The 21,952-nt window shown below is 40.5% G+C and overlaps 1 protein-coding gene across 2 annotated transcripts in view; it reads right to left on the bottom strand.

Moving 5' to 3' along the window:
* Positions 1-21,952, bottom strand: part of hmcn1 (hemicentin 1) — a 104,007-nt gene that overhangs the window by 20,314 nt on the left and 61,741 nt on the right. For both annotated transcript variants that reach the window (XM_055019030.1, XM_035945611.2), the window contains exons 38-85: positions 21,170-21,346; positions 20,839-20,990; positions 20,543-20,666; positions 18,507-18,682; positions 18,233-18,329; positions 17,696-17,818; positions 17,387-17,542; positions 16,753-17,034; positions 16,471-16,638; positions 15,318-15,431; positions 15,045-15,131; positions 14,739-14,930; positions 14,464-14,637; positions 14,099-14,212; positions 13,727-13,872; positions 13,456-13,606; positions 13,075-13,272; positions 12,878-12,991; positions 12,602-12,789; positions 12,283-12,379; positions 11,976-12,137; positions 11,658-11,771; positions 11,366-11,568; positions 10,584-10,665; positions 10,344-10,475; positions 10,031-10,180; positions 9,597-9,756; positions 9,129-9,253; positions 8,841-9,024; positions 8,326-8,423; positions 7,920-8,198; positions 7,626-7,822; positions 7,384-7,465; positions 7,047-7,183; positions 6,815-6,956; positions 5,755-5,899; positions 5,503-5,629; positions 5,258-5,415; positions 4,821-4,942; positions 4,491-4,655; positions 4,066-4,173; positions 3,124-3,261; positions 2,913-3,047; positions 1,832-2,101; positions 1,361-1,551; positions 979-1,192; positions 721-855; positions 398-588 (exon numbers count right to left, since the gene is read on the bottom strand). In XM_055019030.1, the coding sequence (XP_054875005.1) occupies positions 398-588; positions 721-855; positions 979-1,192; positions 1,361-1,551; positions 1,832-2,101; positions 2,913-3,047; positions 3,124-3,261; positions 4,066-4,173; positions 4,491-4,655; positions 4,821-4,942; positions 5,258-5,415; positions 5,503-5,629; positions 5,755-5,899; positions 6,815-6,956; positions 7,047-7,183; positions 7,384-7,465; positions 7,626-7,822; positions 7,920-8,198; positions 8,326-8,423; positions 8,841-9,024; positions 9,129-9,253; positions 9,597-9,756; positions 10,031-10,180; positions 10,344-10,475; positions 10,584-10,665; positions 11,366-11,568; positions 11,658-11,771; positions 11,976-12,137; positions 12,283-12,379; positions 12,602-12,789; positions 12,878-12,991; positions 13,075-13,272; positions 13,456-13,606; positions 13,727-13,872; positions 14,099-14,212; positions 14,464-14,637; positions 14,739-14,930; positions 15,045-15,131; positions 15,318-15,431; positions 16,471-16,638; positions 16,753-17,034; positions 17,387-17,542; positions 17,696-17,818; positions 18,233-18,329; positions 18,507-18,682; positions 20,543-20,666; positions 20,839-20,990; positions 21,170-21,346 (7,376 nt within the window). The remainder of the gene's footprint in view (positions 1-397; positions 589-720; positions 856-978; positions 1,193-1,360; positions 1,552-1,831; positions 2,102-2,912; positions 3,048-3,123; positions 3,262-4,065; positions 4,174-4,490; positions 4,656-4,820; positions 4,943-5,257; positions 5,416-5,502; positions 5,630-5,754; positions 5,900-6,814; positions 6,957-7,046; positions 7,184-7,383; positions 7,466-7,625; positions 7,823-7,919; positions 8,199-8,325; positions 8,424-8,840; positions 9,025-9,128; positions 9,254-9,596; positions 9,757-10,030; positions 10,181-10,343; positions 10,476-10,583; positions 10,666-11,365; positions 11,569-11,657; positions 11,772-11,975; positions 12,138-12,282; positions 12,380-12,601; positions 12,790-12,877; positions 12,992-13,074; positions 13,273-13,455; positions 13,607-13,726; positions 13,873-14,098; positions 14,213-14,463; positions 14,638-14,738; positions 14,931-15,044; positions 15,132-15,317; positions 15,432-16,470; positions 16,639-16,752; positions 17,035-17,386; positions 17,543-17,695; positions 17,819-18,232; positions 18,330-18,506; positions 18,683-20,542; positions 20,667-20,838; positions 20,991-21,169; positions 21,347-21,952) is intronic.

The following is a 21,952-nucleotide window of genomic DNA, read 5'->3' as shown; positions in this document are numbered from 1 at the left end:
TAAAAATACACACAAATTCTGAACTCTAAGGCACAACTTTAAAGCAATTTGTGACTCAGCTGCGACCAACAGTCATTTGACAAAAATTCAGGGACTTTTCGGGTGAACTGCAGGATGTATTTACACAGAGCAGGTAGGAGACAAGTATGGAAACAAAATGCAAAATAAATGATCAAAGAAATTAAATTTTTTTGGCTTTTTCTTAGGATTTATAGCATTATAACTTTAGGATATTACACAAAAGGCGTTTTTGAGTTCTTTGTACTTCTAGAGAGATATGGGTGCAGGGCATTTTGTACTGCCTACACTTAGTAAAAATGTGACAACAATCACACTATTTATCAGCAGTTTTTGCCAGATATTAATTAAACAAGGTCTTAGTCCAGTGTTTTCCTACCACTGTGCCGTAGATGGCCAGGGAACCGTTGTCCAGTTGACGGATTCGGTTGCTGATCTGAATATTTATTCCATTTTTGCTCCATTGGATGATTGGCAGAGGGTCTCCTCGTACCTCACAGTTCAGGATGGCATTACCACCCAGAGGTTCAATACGGTTGGAGTGAAGGTCTCCATCAATGATGGGTGGCTCTGGAGAACAGACAAATAGGAATTCAATCAGAATAGTTGCCCTGATATTAGATACAAGTCACTTAATTAGGGGCAAGTTGTCAGCAGGAAAGGTGAGACATAGGAGTCAAAACATTTTATGGGACTGTTTACCTTTAACATAGACAAATGCCAGTGATTTGATGGTTCCTAAGTTGTTTTCTGCCACACAGGTGTAGGTGCCAGAGTCATCTTTGCTCACTCTCTCTATCACCAGCTCACTGTGGCCATTCATGTGATCGTAGTTAACTAAAGCATCAGCAACAGTCAGTTAAAGACAAGAGATAAACACAGTTAAAAAGGGAAAAAACTAACAAATAATGCAGCACTATATTTTGAAAAAACACAGAAGAGTCGACTAAAATGTCATACCTGGGATAATGTTGTTGTTGAAGGCCCATGTGATTCTGGGCAGGGGGACACCACTGACCCCACAAGCCAGCAGGAGGCGCTCTCCCTTGTTCAGGGCCACATCTCCAAGCAGCTCAGTGAAGATGGGGTGAGTATGAATCGACAGAGTCACCGTCCAACTGTCCTGCCCAACTGAGTTATTGGCAACACAGGTGTAACTGCCTGCATCCTCGGGCTGGAGGAGGGAGGAGGATGACAGGACAGGAGGAGCGTGAATAAAAACGTTGTCAAATGCATCTTTTTGACAGACGACAAACTGATCTGTAAACAATCTATAGCACTGTAGTTATATAACAACTAGAACGATACTTGCCCAGTCTGTCTATTTCTTTTTTTTTTTTACCTGAGTGATGTCAATAACCAGCTCCCCAGAGGGTAGGATGGTGTACTCTCCTGCACCTTCACTGAGAGGGCTGCCATCTTTTTCCCAGGACAGTGTAGGCTGAGGGACACCGTCTGCTATACAAACCAGCTGGGCCTGACTGTTTTCCACCACTGCAACCTCCTGCTCTCCCCCACGAATGGAGGGAGGAACTGAAAAGGTGAGAGAGGATAAAAACAAAGCTTAAAGTCATTCAAAAATTGTTAGTTTCTGTGCAATTTAATAATAATTTAATACATATCCCTACATCAAGGCAGTGTGATTTATTTTACAATATACTGCCCTGCTTTGTTTTAATTTGTTGTTTTTAGCTGAATAGCATGTCATTCTAAAACTCTGTACAAGTAAGACACCATGTAAACATAAAACAGTAACAACTGTAGTGATGTATTCAATCTTGTGGTTTAAAAGACTCCATTGACAGAAACCTACTCTGCACAGTAAGGCTCATCTCCAAGCTGACAGTTCCCGCTACATTGGCAGCAGTGCAAGTATATCGTCCAGCATCGCTTGGCTGAATGAAGGCCATCTGCAGCGATCCTGAACTGAGGACCCGCTGACGGACAGATTCACGCAGCTGCTGCCCGTCTTTATGCCACGTGACAGAAGGAGGAGGGGAGCCGTCAGCTTGGCACTGCAGCGTCACAGAGGAGTCCACAGGTGCCACGTATTTCTGAGTCTCTGAGCTGATCACTGGAGGGACTGCAGGACACAGCGAAGACAGAAATATCGGGTGTAGTAAATACATTTGGTGTATTTTTTGAGGCTATTATTACACCTCATTTTAGATGACTGAAGGGAGTGCAGGTTTTCACGTGTAAGTCACATAACCTTTACTTATCAGGAGAAAGAAAATGTATACAAGTTAGCTAGATTTGAGTGATAACTTTGATGTTGCAACTCCAAAAAATAATTCTCTGAATTTTTTGCAGGGTTATTGTACTAGAGTATATTTTATCGTAAGGTGTTCTCCTTAGTTCTCTTTACACAATATCTGAGAATTACAAATAATAATCCTGTTAACAGTGGTGGAAGAAGTATATAGATCCTTTACTTAAAAATAGCAATACTGCAGTGTAAAAATAAGCCCTGTACTCAAAATCCTACTTAAGAAAAGTGCAAGAAGTAACTATGAAATGGCCCATTTCAAAAGAATATATATTATATTATTGAATTATCAGTATTGACTCATTTATGTGTAAATCATTTTAATGTTGGAGATGGAGCTAATTTAAATTACTTTATAAACTGTAGAGCACCTTAATTTATAATAATATAGCATAATATGTCAGTTTAGATTTTATATTAAGAATCTGCAATAATAACTAGTACCTAAAGCTTTAAAATAAATGTAGTGGAATAAGCTCTATATTTGCCTCCAAAATATAGCATAACATGAAAATACTTAACTAAAGTGCAATTACATCATAGGTGTTTTAAGTGCAGTACTTGAGGACTTATTTAAATTCAGCCACTGTTAATCACATTTCTATTACCTGGGTGTGCCTCTTACCTTGTACTCTGAGTTTAGTTTTGCCCAGTGCAGTGCCAGCAGGGTTCTGAGCAACACATATGTACGTTCCAGAGTCGGACAAAGAGGCCTTCGAGATCTGCAGACTTCCATTAGGGAGAACAGTGAAGCTACCACCTAGCATGAAGCAAGAGACACGGCGTCATGACAGATTACTTATAAATATAAGAGACACATAGGCAGGTTTAATTACCTGTGGTGAGTATGTTGATGCCCTCCTTCTGCCAGGTGATGGTGGGTCTGGGGGAGCCTGTGGCCCTGCAGGGCAGAGTGATGGGGTTATTGAGGATCACATCCAGGGTGGACGGATGAGACTGGATCACTGGAAGCTCTAAGGAGAAGGATTGGAAAAGAGCAATGGTCAGAAAGACCAAAAGCAAAAGAACTAAATAGCAAATTAAAGGAACGTCATAGTCATGCAGCAGATGAAACAGATGTTTGAACTTATTGTGGTGAAACAGAAAAGTAATGTGGCTTTTCTCTGAAGATATTTTGACATGGCATAGTACAAGAAACAAAGATGTGAATAATATAATGAGTGATAACTAAAATCTAATTTCCCTCATTTTCAGGGATCTGATACTGTGCACACTGTCTCGCTGTGTCTTGTCAGAACAGTTTTTCAAATATCAGTAATTTGACAGAATTCTCGCAGCCTTTACTACAACTTCAGTTAGAACAAAACTACATTTTAACCAGTCATTACCAACTAACATCCTACATTGTCTCAAAAGTTTAATAGGAATTTTTCACTGAAGACTTTTTGTCTCGTCCAAGTACAGGTGAAGTACATTAGGTTAAAGTCAGTCTGTTCCATAATGTGTCCAAATAAGCCATGACATAAAGCCAACATTCACAATACCAGGACCTTGCAACTAGCTCACCTAAAGAGAGTGCAGTCGCATTGTCAAGACCTATGAGTGAATGACAAAAATCATTGGCTAACCTGCATGACTGAATTTAGAAATGTTGAGTTACTACAGTTAAAAATGTCCTTTTATCAAACAATGAACTAAAAAAATATATAAGTCTGTCAATCCACAGCTATAGCTGAATCTTCTTGGCTTTTTCTATCCTGCACAGCCTCTAAACAGCAATGTGTCTCCTGATGAATCGGTGGTGAGGATGTTTTTACCCTGCACTGTGAGCTGCACATGGCGGTGGGTTGAGCCTGCAGCGTTCTTAGCTGTGCATAAGTAGCGTCCAGAATGAGTGAGCTCAGCGGAGGTGATCTCTACTGGACCTGAAAGCACATCAACACATAGAAATTACACACACAATATAATTATAGACGGTTACCAAAGTTCTGTTTGATTTGTTATTGCTACTTACATTTAAAGTAACCTAACACATCTAACACATTTAAGCTGACACTTACAGACTCTTATCTTTAATTCTGTTGTGTCTCACCTATAATAGCAGTACATCTACATCCATTTTCATCCACAGTTACAACAAAGTAAATGTATTTATCCTCTTATGGAGTGAAGTGTGAGTATTTGGAGATGAATTTAAATCTTGTGTATTTCTGGATATTATTTTCATGGATATGACTCTGACCTGTTGGCAGGATGCTGTATCCTGGTCCTGTTTTGGGGAGCTTCATGCCATCTTTGCTCCAGTGGATTGTGGGCTCTGGAACTCCAGATGCAGTGCAGGCAATAACCACTGGGGACAGTCTGGTTACAACTAGCTCTGTGGGTTCATCTGCTATAGATGGAGGAACTAGTGGAACAAATACAGTAAAAAGAGTCAAAACAAGGAACGAAAATATTTGAAATTTGCCATTAATGGATCATCCATTTAGGAATTAAGTCACTTCACAAGGCAATATTGATAAATACTGATAACAAGAATGACCAATCTGTAAACAAATTTAGTTCTGTTTACCATTGACAGTGAGATTGACAGATGTGGAGTCTTCTCCTGCCTCATTAGAGACCACACACTCGTACACTGCAGTGTCCTCCACTGTGGGCGCTATAACTACCAGAGAGCCTGATGACAGTAATCTGGAAATGATTGAAAGAAGTGAAATTAGTATTGAGAAGTAGTTTTACTACATATCCTACTACCTAGAAGCACGTAGAAAATTTATTAGATCATGTATTCACGAAAAATAATACCATGTAATTGTTTAAGCAACAGAAACATTAAATAAGCTGAATAACTGCTGCATCAACTGGGTTTAAAGCTCCGGTTTTGACTTTTCAGCAACAACATGAGTTTGTAATTTAATTCAATTTTTTTTATAGCCCAGAGTCATAACATATGTCATCTTTTACAGGTGTTAAATTAGAAAAGAGAAGGAGAAAACCTGGATCAACCTGTACATATTCTGGTTCTGGTCAGTATTAATGGCTCGACCATTTTTCCTCCAGCTCACAGTGGGTTTGGGTATGCCGGTGGCCTCACAAGACAGGGTGGTCTGAACGTTGACTATAACCGTCACATTGGTGCGACTGTCAGCAATGGAAGGAGGCACTAAGCAACGAGAAGCAGAGATCTTTAACTAATTGTATCACTGTGGTTCTGTGTGACTTAAACCATTTGTGCATATTTGCCACCCAGCATATACTTGCAGATCTACTCTCTTGCGTTGAGTCCCAGCCTGATTTGTTGCCATACACAGGTAGCGACCAGTGTCGGTCACCTGAGCAGAGTGAATGTGTAAAGAGCCGTCCTCTGCAAATGTGTACCTGCACACATGTTCACAAGCTGCGTGAAATACTGAATCTGACATTGTGCACTGAATGTGACATATGGTTAAAAAAACATAGTAGTATGAGACAGGGGCATTACTATTGTATTCTGTGTGCTTTACCTGGGGTTGTTTCCTGCCAGTATTGCACCATGTTTCCTCCAGGTCACCCGAGGTGGTGGAACTCCACTCACTACACATTCAAGCACTGCTGGCTTGTTGATGTGCACTGACACTGTCTGGGAGCCATCTTTAATAGTCGGCGCAACTGAGGAGGTAGATGTTCATATTGACAGAATGTTTTATTTTCTCTTTCGAAGTTTTAGGATGAATTAAATAGTAATTAAAAATTGATTTTTTTTGCTGAAATTGTAACCTCAGTCAAGACAGACAGACAGACAGACATGTTGCAAAAAAGTTGAGTCTGACTGATACTGGACTTTTTCAATTCACAATAACAACATTGATATATTGGCCGTCTTTATGGAAATACACATGCATATGTTGGAGTAATACTGACAAAGTACAATGATGGGGTCACTATTTAGTTACCAGGTAACCATGAACACACTTGACTTTGTACCACCTATCTGTAATACCAATTCAGCAATTATACTCCTCACCTGTGGAACAAACTTCCTGAGGTCTGCTCAAACTGCCGGCTCTTTTAAAGCAGAAACCCCAATTTTTTATGGTAGTTTCCTCTTAGATGCTAAATCTTTTTTTTTTCTTTTTTTTTTTTTAACTTTTAATGCACTTTTAATCTTGACTTTTTGTGCACTTTTATGTTTTATTTTTATGATTTTAATGTATGATCTTAATGTCTACTTTTGAATCATCTTCATAATTACTTTCTGAATGTATTTCTTTGCCATTGTAAAGCACCTTGAACTACCTTGTGTATGAATTGCACTCTACAAATAAATTTGCCTTGCTTTGCTACATGTGCTGCAGACAGTAGTACTGAGTAATGAGAGCACAGTAAAAATCTATATGACACCATTTCTAAACTACCTCACACAGCTCTTTCTGAATTATGTCATGCACTAAAAAGGTTTCTGTATCGGTACATATTGGAACAAGATATATGCTGATATCAATATATCTGTGACAGGCTAATATCGGTCAATTATATCGACCAATCGATACGTCATTAGTAAACTAGTTAGTAATATAACTGTACCATTGACAGCCAGGTTGAACTGTCGCGTTGTCTTGCCAGCGATGTTACTTGCCACACAGGTGTACTGAGCTCTGTCACTGAGCTCTGCCATGTTGATCTGTACGTATCGACCTCCAGACAGAACACGCACACGAGCAGAAGCCTACATAAAGGAAAAACACAAGTCATTTACAGATATATGCTGGGAATTATCATACTATTGTGTTGGTGGTTATTTTGTTTGATTTCTGACCTGCAGCGGTTGTCCATCTTTGAGCCAGGTCAGAGTTGGAGGTGGAACAGCATCAGACTTACACTCCAGAGTCACCTGTCTGTTCTGCAGCACTGACACATCCTGAGGTGTGTTCTCTCCCGCAATGTTTGGAGGAACTGAGATGTGTTGACCAGAGAGAGGAACTAACATTAATTTTACAGCCCAGTCTCATATTTACAATCTTATCAGTTGAGTGAAAATGCATGACAAAGGAAGCTTATTACTTCATATTAAACTACTATGCAACAATTTTTATACTTTTACCATAAATAAACTACCTGCAAGGTAGAGATTGTCACACATCTATGTTACCCACCATGCACTCGAACCAGGAACTCTTTATCATCATCTCCTGCTGGACTGTTGGCCAAGCAGCTGTATCTGCCCGTGTCCTCCAGCTGGGAGTGAAAAAATGTGAGTAGAAGTATAAAAACAGTGGAAAAAGACTAAAATCATCTTGTTGCACTCATGCCATCATATACAGAATGTAATAGAAGTGCAGCTTTGATGTTTTATCGGGACAACATTGTAATTTCCTGAAATTTGAAAGGCACTGACCTGTGCTGAGGCCACACGCAGCACCTCTCCCCCCCGGAGAAGGAGCAGGCTGTCTGTCTGTGGAAGCGGCCGTCCATCCTTCAGCCAGGTCAGCGAGGGTGTAGGGATACCTGTGGCTTCACACTGGAGCTCTAGGACATTATTAACCACCACTGATACTTCTGCTGGTACACCAGAGCCCTCGATGCGTGGAGGGTCTGAGAAAGAAAATGTAAACCAATAAAAAAAAAATGTTTCTCATCAGTGATGGAAAAACTGAAGCCACATAAAGAGCCATAATCCGCTTTCACTCACCCAGAACCTTCAGGTTGAAATGACGACTGGCGTGACCAGCTGTGTTGTTGGCCTTGCAGGTGTAGCGTCCTGTGTCGTTGACTCGGGCCTGAGGAATCTGTAAGGTGGTATTCAGGTTGAGGAGAATGAGGTGACGGTCAGGGGCTAGTGTCACTCCATCTTTGAGCCAGGAAATGATGGGAGTTGGGGTCCCATCAGCAATACACAGCAGAGAAGCCAAGTTTCCTCTGACTACAGTCACATCCTCTATGCTTCCTGCTCCATCCAGACCAGGAGGGACTGAAGAGGGAAAAATAACATCACTAGCCGCTCATTCTCAGTTTTATCTGAAATATATGAATAAACATGAAAACTTTACACCTCCAAAACGTGTATTTGATTGTTATTTCCAACTTCTTAGACTCACCATGCACCTGTAGGTTATAATGTCTGTTGTCCACTCCTGCTCTGTTTGATGCGACACAGGTATAACTTCCACCGTCAGACACCTGGACTCGTGTAATCCTGAGAAATTAATAAAGAACAATATATACATTTCTGGAAACAACTGAAGTCTCACAAAATATGTCTAATATCTAACCAAAAATACTGCTGGGGGATAGGTAGATAAATAATATATATATGTGTGTGTGTGTGTGTGTGTGTGTGTGTGTGTGTGTGTGTTTGCCAACATCCATCCCTAAATGTGAAAGCTTTAACCCACTGTTTATATAAAAAACAGTAAATATAATATGTAAATATAAATAAATAAGAGATACTGAGATAAGATGTCTTTGAAGATACAGTCAGAGTTAATACTACTGTTTGCTTACTTTACACAACAAACAAATACAACAATGTTCATCTCTGATCAGCCGTTTCATATTTAAAAGAGGAAAACAAGTTGACCATCCTCTTCATGTGCCCTGTCCACTGACCTACCGGAGCACCTGTCCTGCAGAGAGGAGTCGAACGTGGGAGGAGACCGGCAGCGGGAGACCATTTCTCAGCCAGTTGAGCTGAGGCAGAGGAGAACCTGTAGCAACACACTCGATATTGACAGAACTGTCCAGAACTGTGGTCAGCTCCTCAACAGTCCCACTGTTGCCATCTATCACAGGAGGCACTGGGGGAGCACACAGAGAGTAATGTCAGTGATATAAAATATAAAAAAGTCATTAAGAAGAACAAAGGAGAGACCCATGTATTAAAAACATTAATTAGACCCACCATACACATTCAGATGAAATATCCTGTCCTCCTCCCCTGCAGTGTTGGTGGCCACACAGGTGTACTTGCCGCTGTCGGTGGTGTGAGCTCCAGTGACAGTGAGCGTGCTGCCATCTGGACTGATCCTGATCATAGAAACAGCAAATATTTTTGAACAAGAACATAAAACACATATCCTCTCTAGCAGACATAGCATGTTTTCCTCTCTTCCATGATTCGTGCTGCATTTCTAGAAAGTGCCACGTAATTGTGAGTATCTCATATCTTTATTCACTACCTTGCACAAATGACCTTCTTTCTAAAACTGTCTCCAAGTTTTGGTTTTATTTATAGATAATATACAGTATTGTTCATCAACAAATAGTATGTCTTCCCATGGCTCAGTGTGAAATAGTTTCTGTGTATCTGTCTGGATTTGCATATTGTCAGATTCTTGCTCAGTTTTTTTCGTGACAGGCAATAGTGTACCTGAGCCCTTTTTGTCCTATATTCTTGATGGCTTCCCCATCCTTCAACCATTGGATGCTTGGAGGCGGGGTTCCCCTGGCTCGACAGACCAGCTGGATACTTTCATTTAGCAGCACTCCCATCTCACTGGGCATCTCTGATCCAGAGATACTGGGAGGGACTAACAGAGAATTACTTGTGTTAGCTGGTAGCTTTTAGACATGCTTATGTTAACATCAAAAACTGGGATAATACAGTCAGTGAACATACAACATATTGGAAAAAACACTGATTTAGTGCATGTATGACAATGGTGTGATAAATGTCTAAATAAGCTTGAAGAACATAATTCTCTGTATAGTCATGAATTTTAGAATTTCTTTCTTTTGCAGATATTTTTTACAAAGTCATGAGCATTTTCCACAGTGGGCTAAGCCTTAAAGGTATACTTGTACCTTGTATGGTGAGGTGGTATCTCTTTTTGGCTTTCCCCTCCACATTGGAGGCCACACACGTGTAAGTGCCGCTGTCAGGCAGCTGCAACCGTGCAATCTGCAGTTTGCTGCCCCCTGAAAAGATGTGCATCTCAAGGGACTCCAAGTTCTCTAAAGGAAGCATGAATTCATATGTTTGTTATAAATAAACTGATAATGAAAAAGTCACTGTACCTAGTTGTGTAATTTCCCCCGTCCTGAATCATGCACAGTAGTTTTTTTTGTGGTGTTCTGCTTGTCATTGCAGCTAACTCAATCCTGTACACAGCTGTACCTATGGGATGTCCATTTTTTAGCCAAATGAGAGTGGGTGGAGGGATTCCAGTAGCATCACAGGCAAAAGTGACTGGGTTACTGATGGTTTCCACAACGCTCTCCTCTGCTGGGCCATCGATACCGGGACGAACTGAAGAGAGAGTGTGATAGGTATGGTATCTCTAAATATTTTTTCATATTATTGTTTCAAAATATGAGTTTCATAACTTTTCAGTCATTTATATTGAGAATATCCCACCATAGATGTTTAAGTGGAAGTTCTTGTCCACTTGTCCAGCAACATTGGTGGCCATACAAACATACTGTCCGGTATCAGACACCTGAAGAAGAGAGGCAAATGCAAAAAACTAAATGTTAAAAATAAAATGTACCATCATACTGCAACTTAATGTAACCATTTGCCTGCAGATAATTGGTATTTTTTGCCCAATTTGTTTGACAAGTGATAGGTAGTGGTATGGCTGAGGCAACTACTGACTGCATTTAAAGATAAACGAGTCCTCCATGACGTCACTGACTTGTTTCCTGAAGAGCAGTTTTAAGGTGAGCCATGGAAATGTCTCTGGACCATGGCCTGTCCTATGACAGCACCCACTGGTCACGGCTTTTATTATGTGTAACTTTAAGCTTCAAATACAATTTAAACAGGTGAGTTGTATAAAAGCTCACCCAAGTACAGTTGTCATTAGTGGAAAAATTTGATAAAGAAACCAAAAAGTTTTTTAGCATTAGGTTGTGGTAATGTTTATTTCTGCTGTAACACTGGACATTTTAAAATGGGGTTCTGTGGGGATTTGGAGCCAGCCTCAAGTGGCCATTTGAGAAATTGAAGCTTTTTACACTTCTGCCTTGACTTCATTTTTCAGCCCCAGAGGTTGTCACTTGAATGTAATAAAGAAAGAACTTCTCTTACAAAATCTTTATTCAAAACAAAAGACATATAATTATGGGAAATGTAAATGATATAGAAAAATGTTAGAAAACAAGGAAGAGACAACACAGTATCCATTCATCTCTCACCTCTGAGCCTTTGATCTCAAGGAGTCGTCCCTCTGCCAGAATGTGCAGGTTGGCTGATTCTGACACCACTCTGCCGTTCTTGTACCAGGTGATGGTGGGAGGAGGCACGGCGTTGGATTCACACTCCAGAGTTACTGATTTCCCAACAAGGACATTCACCACCACTGGAGAATCCCCACTGTTGTCCCGGATACTGGGAGGAACTGCAAGGTAGAGGAGAGAGGAAACGTAATGTCAGTTCATTATGAAAATCAAGCCAAAATCAGGATTGTAGTGTACAATTCCAACTGACCAAACACAGAGAGGTAGATGTGTTTGTAAGCCTCTCCTGCTGCATTCATGGCCACACAGCTGTACTTCCCACCATCTGAAACTTTTGCTTTTAGAATCTGTAAAGTGCGACCACCTGTAGACATGAATGAAGAAACAGACATATTCAGAATAAAATGTAATTTACGATTTGATCTTTGTCTTTATCATTTTTCGTGGCATGCCAATATTTAGGCATCCTTACTGCTTTTTACAGTCAATATGCCTTCAATTTTCCCATCGCTAAATACAGGTTGTTTTTTAGTGTGAGTCTGTAGGAGGAGATAATTTCTCTCAGTACCTGGCATGATGAGTGCATTGGTGTTGGCCTGAATGAGTCCCCTGTCATTTAACCAGCTCAGTGTGGGAGGAGGGAAGCCAGTAGCTTCACAAGCGAGAGACACAAAGTTGTTCACCACCACTGTCACATTCTCAGGACTCAAGCCGACAATAGTGGGAGGCACTGAAAGGAAGAAAAGAAATTACATTTAAAAAAAGCACGGATCTTGAATACAGAAAAACCAAAGATTTAATCCATCATTAACTTGACAGTTAATCTACAAGGAAAGGAGAATAAAGTACATTCAGATGATCTTCCTGTAACTCACCATGTACATTGAGATTAAAGGACTTTTCTGCACTTCCGGCCACATTGTCAGCCACACACACATAGCGCCCGGTGTCAGATACCTGAGCAGTCAACACCTGACAGGGCATGTATATAATAAGCAAGAATACAGAAATACACTACATTGCATGGTCATGATGGTAAGACATTAGGAACAGTTTGGCAATGCTGAAAGTATATCCTTGTTAAATACATATTGCATGCAAAAGTAATGAGTGAGGGCAGTTACTGAAAGACCAAAGGAAAAACATTGTGATTTCGAGTGCTGGGCTAATCTGTCTGTGTTTCCTGGTTGTTACCTGAAGAGTTCGCCCATTGGACAGAATTCTATGTGGACCATTAGAGATGATTGGCTGGCTGTCTTTAAACCAGGTGATCTTGGGGGCGGGGTTTCCATCCACATGACAGTCCAGTTGGGTAGTTTTGTTAACCAGAACTGTGACTTCATCAGGCAAGTCGCTGTCTGTTCCCCGTATGGTTGGAGGTACTGGTTCAAGACAGATGTACACGGTTTATAAAGACTTTCTCTGCTAGACTGACTGATATTGGTACTACAAGGAAGTGTTTTTACTCACATAACACTCTAACATCATACTGGATGGAGTCCTCTCCTGCTTCATTGACAGCCACACATGTGTACCTGCCTGAGTCTTCAGCCTGGGCTCTGGGGATCTGTAGCACTCGCCCCCCTGAGAATAAATGACAATAACACAGTGAAAAACTGGTATGAACTAACTCACTAATTTTCTTATCTTTACTTTGCTTGTCTCACCTGGTAGGATCAGAACTTTGTCATTAGAGGTTAGCAGCTGTCCATCTTTGTACCAGGTGAGTGTTGGAGGGGGGACGGCGTTGGTCTCACAGTACAGAGAGATGGGATTGTTAAGTATCACATCTCGAACATCCCCTCCAAAGCCTGGAGGAGACGTGGCATCACCATCTCCACCAGGTCTGTTGAAATTAGGTGGGACTGAATAGAGTGGGGAAAAAAAGAGGAAAAATATTTAGATCATACTTTTTTTGAAGCATTTTCAAAACTTTATTCATAGTGTGCTTGAAAACGTAACAAAGTGCATGGAATCTGCATTTATCTCAGTATTGCCTGCAGTTATTAACAACAGTCGCAGTTATCACATCAGTCAACCCAGTTCACCTTGTATATTTACATCAAAGTCCTTCTCATCCTCTCCAGCTATGTTGGTGGCTACACAGGTGTAGCGGCCAGTGTCTGACACCTGAGCATGTTTGATCTGAACAATACGACCGTTAGCTGTGATGGACACATGGTCATCTGTCCGTAGGATCTGTGGAGAAGATGTATGAGGAAAAATTTGTTTAGAAAGACTTTCTTCTCTTTTCCTTCTAGGAAAATGTCCTACAGATGTAAAAGCTGTCTAGACAAGCCAGGTATTTTGAGCTGTTACCTGTCCATCCTTATACCACTGCAGTGCTGGAGTAGGAAAGGCTTGAGCTACACACTCCAGAGTCAATGTGCTGTTGATCTTGATCTTCACCTCTTTAGGAGCCAGTCCTTCACCAGGGATATCATTCTTATTAATCTGTGGAGGAACTGGAGTCAAAAAACATATTATAAATAAATTTAACACACTGACATATTTAGGTATGTTTATGTGGTTATACTTTATCCAGGGTTTACAGATTTTATATATATATATATGTAGTATGTATTTAAGCTATTGCTTAAAATCTGTCACAGCTAACTATTATCTGTGATTTTAATTATATGTATGTGTATATATGTACACGTAACATGTACACAGAGCATGTTTTCTCACCATAAACCTTGACCTCATAGTGCTTCAGCGTCTCTCCAGCCTCATTAGTGGCCACACAGGTATACCGCCCAGCATCCTCTTCTTTAGCATTGAGAATCTGCAGTGTCCGTCCACCTGTATAAGAAAGCGTCAAAAATGTACCACACTATTCCAACATTTTTTTGGCCTTATTTGATAGGCACAGTCAAGAGGTAGACAGGAAAGCAGGGACAAGAATGTTGGGAAGACATGCAGAAAAAGGCTGTGAGCTGGAATCAAACCCAGGCCACTGTGTACATGGGTCGCTTGCTCAACCAGCTGAACTATCTGGGTGCCCACGATTCTAACATTTTTGTAGTTTCTTCTTTGCACATGTGATCTCTCACCTGGGAGGACTCGAACGTTGCGATTGGATTCAAACGGAGTGCCATCCTTGAGCCAGGTGATCAGAGCAGGAGGATAAGACTGGACTTCACACACCAGTGAGGTGGGGCTGCTCAGGGTTACTGTCACCTCCTCTGCAGAGATGTCAGGGCCTGACCCAGCAATGGTGGGAGAAACTGGGCAGGAAAAAAGCAAAAGAAACCAATCCGTTTAAGAAAATGACTGCATTCCTCTAATGAAACATTTCTGAATGATATAAGAAGAGTGGTCTTTGTACCCAGGACGTTGAGGTTGAAATGCCTGCTGCGGTCTCCTGCGCTGTTAGATGCCAGGCAGCTGTACCTGCCGGTATCTGCAACTTGAGCCCTAGAGATTTGGAGGAAACGGCCATGAGACAAAACTTGGTGGCGCCTGTCAGGCACCAACAGCTGTCCATCCTTCAGCCACTTTATCTCTGGTACAGGATTACCTGGAAAATTATTAACAGAAGTTGACAGAATTGCAAAGCAATGAGATTATCTTTACTGGAACTTAAGTTAAGGATTGATTAGGACATTTTTTACTAGTAGATTGTATAATTTACCTGATGCCTCACAGGTGAGAGTGATGTTGTGTTTCTCCTTTACTTTAGTATCCACCACAGTTCCCTCCTCCACAATCCTTGGTGGAACTAACAATAAAAACATTTAAATGGTTCTTTGACTGTTCATTGTATCTACTCAAGTTGGACATAAACATGAACATCTTAATGATACAAATCTTTTACATCTGAATGGTGACTTTAATCTGGACATTTTTCAACAATGTTAAGCCACAAAACTAAAACCACAGTACAGGACATTTACTATCAGTTTACCCAGGATGTCGAGGTCAAAGCTCTTCCTTTCCTCTCCAGCGCTGTTAGAAACGATACAAGTGTACCTCCCAGCATCCTCTACTGCAGCGTGCATTAGACGTAGGCTGCGACCACCTACAGGTGAGGCAGGTCAGTTATCACTTATCTATTGCCATCAAGGAATGTATTCACAGGCTCCTTCCCCTTTCTCCAGAAAAGACAAACGTTCCCACATGTAAACAACATTTTAAGCTTGTTAAAAGTAAACTGCTCCTATTTGAACATTTTTGAACACCAATTGACAGAAAGAATTTGAACTTTTAGGCTCACAGCTGTTACAACATTTACAAACCAGTTTAATGAGATTTGGGACTAATTGTGTCTACCTACCAGGGTTCATGAGAATCTCCCAAGAAAACAAGTGGCAAGTACAGACACCATGCAAACTCTACAGTGCACTGAATTAATCTTACTTTCTTTGTATATGTTAATTGAGCTTTTGACAACATGAATGTTGTTATTTCTCACTCACTCAGCACTTAAATCTGCAAAGGCAGCTTGGGTGGCAAGTTCAAGTTCAGGGACTATGGACTGCTTAGTAAACACCCAAGACATCTTGTTAGATGACTGAAAACACAATTCAAAGCAACTGCTTCTGTTTGTCTTCTTTCGCAGACAGACGTCTGTGAAAGAAGACTAACAGCAATGATCCTATTACATGTTATTACTGGTGATGAATCGGACCTGCTTGGCCTTTGAAGCCTAACTTGTCAGCAAAACAGTTCAAGTTGCTCCTTTGAAAATGTAAACTATCACTCACAATTACTAGAGCGCTTTCTGAAGCGGACAGAAAGAAAACATTTCATCGATCTTTAAAGCTGAGTAGACAATATTTTTTCGATTCAAGTGGTTTGAGTAGAAAATTGAGTTATGAACCTCCTCTTGGCTCCATTTTCAGTATTTAGAAAATCTAGCCCAACATAAAGAGCAACAAAGTGATCAGTGTTTAGTTTTGTCAGTTTCTGTGCCTCTTCCAGATGTCTGCCTGCCTGGGCTATAAAAGCATTTGACACCACATATAGTTATTAAAAAATATTAAATATATATTTTACGTTTTTAAAGAAACATTTCCTCATAACATCAGAAAAACCCAGAAACTCAAACAGGTACTGACCTGAGAGGATGCGTACTGAACTAGTTGCTTTAACTGGCCGACCATCCTTCAGCCAGGAGATGGCAGGAAGAGGAATGCCTGAGGCTTCACAGCTCAGAGCAACTGGATTCTTCAATACAACACTCACATTTTCTGGAAAATGCACCTGACCAATTATACTAGGTGGGACTGAACAAAACAAGAGGGAATGAGGGGAAGGGACAGAAAGATATTTTAACACGAGTATTCCAGAGTGAAGAAAGAAAATTACAAAAATCAGTTAAAATAATCATGAATTCATACCATGTACACTGACGTCATGCTTTCTGTCAGCCTGTCCTGCCACATTAACAGCAATACAAGTGTAGCGTCCCGTGTCTGACACCTTTGCATCTTTAATCTGCAACAGCTGCCCCTCGTTCAGGACTTTGGCACCATGCTGGCCTGTGATAGGCCGTCCGTCTTTCAGCCATGTGACCGCAGGTCGTGGCACACCCTCCGCAGCACACTGTAGAGTCACATCACCTCCTTTTGTCACAGTGATGTCATCTGTGTCACCTTCACTGCCTCTGATGGAAGGGCGGACTGACGTAAGAAAAGTAGGTGAGTTGTGCGTCATTAAAGAGATGCTGAGAAGGCATAGTACAGACACACTATGTAGTGTCGATACCGTACGTGATATCACATTATTTCATACAGTACTGTCACACTGTCAGTCACAATTCAAGTGCAGACAGATGCTTAAAATTTTAGTCACTTTAACTATATTTTAGTCATTTTCTTATTCTGATAGCAGTGTTGTACACTCTATATGTAAAAAACATTACATTGTGTACAGAAAAGAGACCTACGTATTTGAATCATCTTCCAGTAATAAAAGGCAAAATAGCAACTGAAACAGCTTTGATCATTAGATGGTTTAGCGATGTGGATGTACCATAAACCTGCAGGCTGTACTCTTTGGAAGTGGTGCCAGCTGCACTGGAAGCTGTGCAAGTGTAAGAGGCAGTGTCTGTCTTGTCAGCGCTGGAGATCTGCAGCTGACGACCTCCTGACAACACCCTGATCCTCTGATCCGACTTCAGTTCAGAACCTGGAACAAACAGACACTTCAGATTAGGTCAAGTGCTACAACATGCCACCTTCACAGTATTCAGTGCATCACACTTTGTTTGTATAGTGTATTTCTTTTTCTCTTACTGCTACTTTGTGTCCTGATGTTTCTCACAAACACACATAAACTCACCGTCCTTCCTCCATGTCAGGCTGGGAGGCGGGATGCCACTGGACTCACACACCAGAGTGATGAGACTTCCTTCGATAACAGTCAGAGGAGACACCTCCTCTGAGCCACGGATACTGGGAGAAACTGCAATAGCAGCAGGACACCAAAAGGAGGCGCTCATATCACATTCATGAGTATTTGTACATTTTCATTGAAACTGAATGAAGCAAAAGTGGTATTGGTCAGCTGCTAGCGCAAAATCATAGCTTTGACCCTGTGTTTGTGAAAATAACAATTAAAGCTCCTGACAGAAGTATCTATGAATCCATTTGTATCTATTTTCCCACACTAATTACAGAGAGAGGATGTGACACTAAACACGACTTCTAATCGTTAACAATGGTCTTCAGAGAGATGGCTCAGCTTTGTGAAACATCTAGATACAAATTGTAACTAAAATGAACGGCACATTTAAATTAAATGAGCTTCTTAGAAAATTATTCTCACAAAAAGAATAAAACAAATAGAAATACAGATAAAAAATAAAGACAGACTCACCCCAGACAATGAGGTTGTAGTTCTTCTCTGTTTTTCCAGCAACATTAGTGGCCTCACAGGTATACCTGCCTGAATCCTGCACCTGGGCACTATCGACCTACCAATTCAATTCATGAACAAATCAGTGAAAGCTGGCGATATACACACATTTTAACTCTAAAGACAGTAACAGCGAGAATGAAATTGCCATTATTGAAAAGGACGCAACAGGATTGTACAAGTTGTGCTTATATAATATAAACGAGATGTCTGTACAGTTTCTAATGAGCTGTACCTTGAGCAGACTTCCATCTGCTGAGACGGTCAGACCAGGCTTCCTAAATAGTGGGCGGCCATCTTTGCGCCAGGAGAGGGTAGGTGGAGGGATTGCATCACTCTGGCAGTGCAGCTCCACTGGACGACCGAGCATCACCGTAGCATTCACCTCCTCACCCTTGATGTTTGGTGGCACTGTGGCAGACATGAAGACAAGCCACTAGAGAGTGTTTCAATGACAGAGCAAATACGGCTCTATCACACTAAGGGTCAGTTAATATGAAGTTTATCCCGCTAAGCCACGCTAAGTGTTGTAAACTGTTCAGATTACCTCATGAGTGAACAGAATAATTGCTTCCTGAGATGTACAAGCTCTGTTCGGTTGGGCATCTGGTGCTCTTTAAGAACAAATTCCATCCTGGGCAGTGACAGCACCATTAAACCAGTTCAACATTTGTTTGTGGTATTAAAAATTAGAGTAGTTTCATTTCCCAGAAGTTCATGAAACATAATTTCCATGGAATGTTTTGAACATATAAGTATGATGCATTTAGGATTAAAAACAAAAAAAAAACTTTTCCTTTCCCCTCTGTATGTCAACAACCAAAGATTGGTATAACTAAAAAGTCCCACAGTTTTTGAATTTGGCACTGAACATTTGTGAATCAAAGCACACACCTATGAGACTGAGACAAACAAACCACAGGAATAAATTAACTGACAACTTTGGAGGAACAATTTCTGTCTATATTCTAACAGCAGACACACATCCTTAAATTCAGCCTCTACTTTAAGCTTCTGTTTCTGAGTTTTTCATGACACAGTCTCCGTCTCCTGGTGAATCTAGAATCACTGCAGGCCAGTTTCACTTGCATTGGACAGATAGACCCAAGTCACTGAGACAGGACAGAAACAGGCCCTCAGCTTGGTATTTGACCAGACACAGGAAGCTGCTGAAGAATGGTAGCAATTACCACAACAAATCTGCCTTTACTTCTGCGGACAAGCTCTGTTTGATCTCTTTGAGGAAACATGCGGATGTTTGTATTCTGCATAGATATGTTCAAACACACATACATGGATGGACTCACACAAGTACAGATTTTGTAATTCCATATATGTAAACTACTTGTCTCCTGTTACCTCAGTGACATTAGCTATGATTAGACCTGTAAAACAACCGAGCTGCCATCAAGCTCAGCGCTATGCAGGGAACTGACAAGGTTTATTGAAATGCTAAACTCAAACCATACTTCCTGTGCACGTTTTGCTCAAGGCCTTTGTCAGATATTGTTTCAGTATTCTAATTCAAGTTTCGTGCTCAATCTGGTGCTCTGCTGAAAGACATACTGCAGTCGGCCATAATCATCACTTAGTAAAACAAATGGGGAAGAAGGAAAAGACATCAGAGGCATGAACATTAGGTTTTGTCCTGAGGTGTGGAATCAGTGCCTGAAAACCACATGTAAAATTAAATATTTTAAGATCAAATTGAACCTCATTTCAGAGCTTTGGAAGATTAAAAACCCTTTTAATCTAAGGCTTAACATTACTGCAACATAGTGCAGCATTTTTTAAAGTCTGGGTCATGATGATGATGAAAGTTATGTCATTGTTGGCTTAGAAAAAGCTGCACCTGTGATCTTAAGCAAACAAAAAGGAAAACCCACCACCGAAAGTCAAAACAAAGGATTGAAACCTGCTATTACACACTTTGTACTACTCAGACTAACATCAGAAAAAAAATTTAAAAACTTTAAGTTGTTGTTGTTTTCGGATTATGTCAAAAGGCTATTTCCATTAATTTTCCTCATGAAATTAAAACACTTGTATGCGCATTTTTTGCAACCAAATCTCTGCTAACACAATTGAACTAAAATGAACATTAAGCATTGTTAGAGATCCACAAATGCATTTCAATGCATGAATTACTGTGACTATAAAGACAATGTTTCATGTTGTTCATGTACAGAATACATATTACAGGTATTCTGTACATGTTCATAAAAAGTACATGTATGCACCAACAGCTTACGAAAAGAGTTATTTTCTCACCATAAACCCTCAAGTCATACTCTTTGTGTTGTTCTCCTCCGGCGTTGACAGCCACACAGGTGTATCTGCCTGTATCACTAATCTGTGCACTGTTCAGAGACAAAACTCTGCCACCAGACAACACCTGAGAGGGAGACAGAAATACACAAATAAACACAACACACAGCCATCAAAAAAAATCTGCACTTCCTGATACATGTTCCATACAGATGCAGGAATAATACAAATCTGAGGCACAATGTGTGTGCATCTATAATCTTGCTTTTGTTTTTGAGCAAAATCACCTCATAACTTACTTGTATGCCATGTGAAACACTTGCCACAGGGCTGCCATCTTTGAGCCAGGTGAGACTGGGCAGGGGAACACCGGTGGCCTCACATTGCAGCCTGGCAGCCTCATTCACCACAACTGTTACCGTACCACCTCGGTTGGAGATGATCGGAGGCACTGTGAGGCACAAAAATAAAAGGAAAGACCAATTTTATCAGTGCATGGCATCAGTCAAACCTAGAGGAATTGTATAATGCTGGTGGAGTTTTGAGAAGCTGGATAAGGAAGCACATTTTGACTGCGTGTCACTGACTGTAAATATATGGTGGTACTGATAGGATGTCTAGTTATCATACCGAACACTTGCAGTCTGTGAGATATCTCAGCGACTCCGGCCAGGTTGACAGCTACACATCTGTATATCCCAGCATCAGACAGTTGTGCCCGTTCAATCTCCAGCACCTGACTGCGCTTCAGCATTGTCACTCCAGCTGCACTAGTCAGAGGTCGGCCATCTTTGTACCAGGTGATAGCTGAGGCACAAAGGTAAGTCAAAGGAAAGCATGAACAAGAAGCAAATAAAAAGCATTAAAATGATTTTTAGAAGTATATAAATTACAATTTAAACATGTTTTAATAAAATGAAAAATGAAGACAATAACAGATAAAAGTATTAAGATTGGAGTGTAGTTACAGTGCAGAAATAACACATTTTAAAAAACAGCTTTGTAAAGCTCGATTTTTAAATCTTAGAGATTGTTTTCTAATCAGATGATTGATAGAAACAAAATGCTGTTGTCTTGTTTTATACCTCTAAGAGATAAAGCCTGTTATTTATTAGTTCTAGTTATTTGTTCTTTCTAAACCAGTAAGAATATTTACTATTTGTCTTCCAAGCATTTAGACAAGACTTTTTAATACGTGCAAGCAGGATGATTTTGTAAATAAAACGGCACAGGGACACAGATAAAAGGTTAGGGTTTCTTCATTTTCTCACACCTTATCAGTCTTAATGATTTATATAAACAAAGAAGAAAAATAGCTAAAAACAGAAAAACTACAACAATACTAAATATATAATAAAATATTTCAAATATAACGTCATTTCGCAAATGTCATACTGTTGGAATGCAACACCT

This window comes from Amphiprion ocellaris, chromosome 2 (assembly GCF_022539595.1).
Source record: "Amphiprion ocellaris isolate individual 3 ecotype Okinawa chromosome 2, ASM2253959v1, whole genome shotgun sequence".
NCBI classification, from domain to species: Eukaryota; Metazoa; Chordata; class Actinopteri; family Pomacentridae; genus Amphiprion; species Amphiprion ocellaris.
Note: the sequence above shows the minus strand (reverse complement) of the source record. Positions and strands in the feature narration are given on the sequence as shown.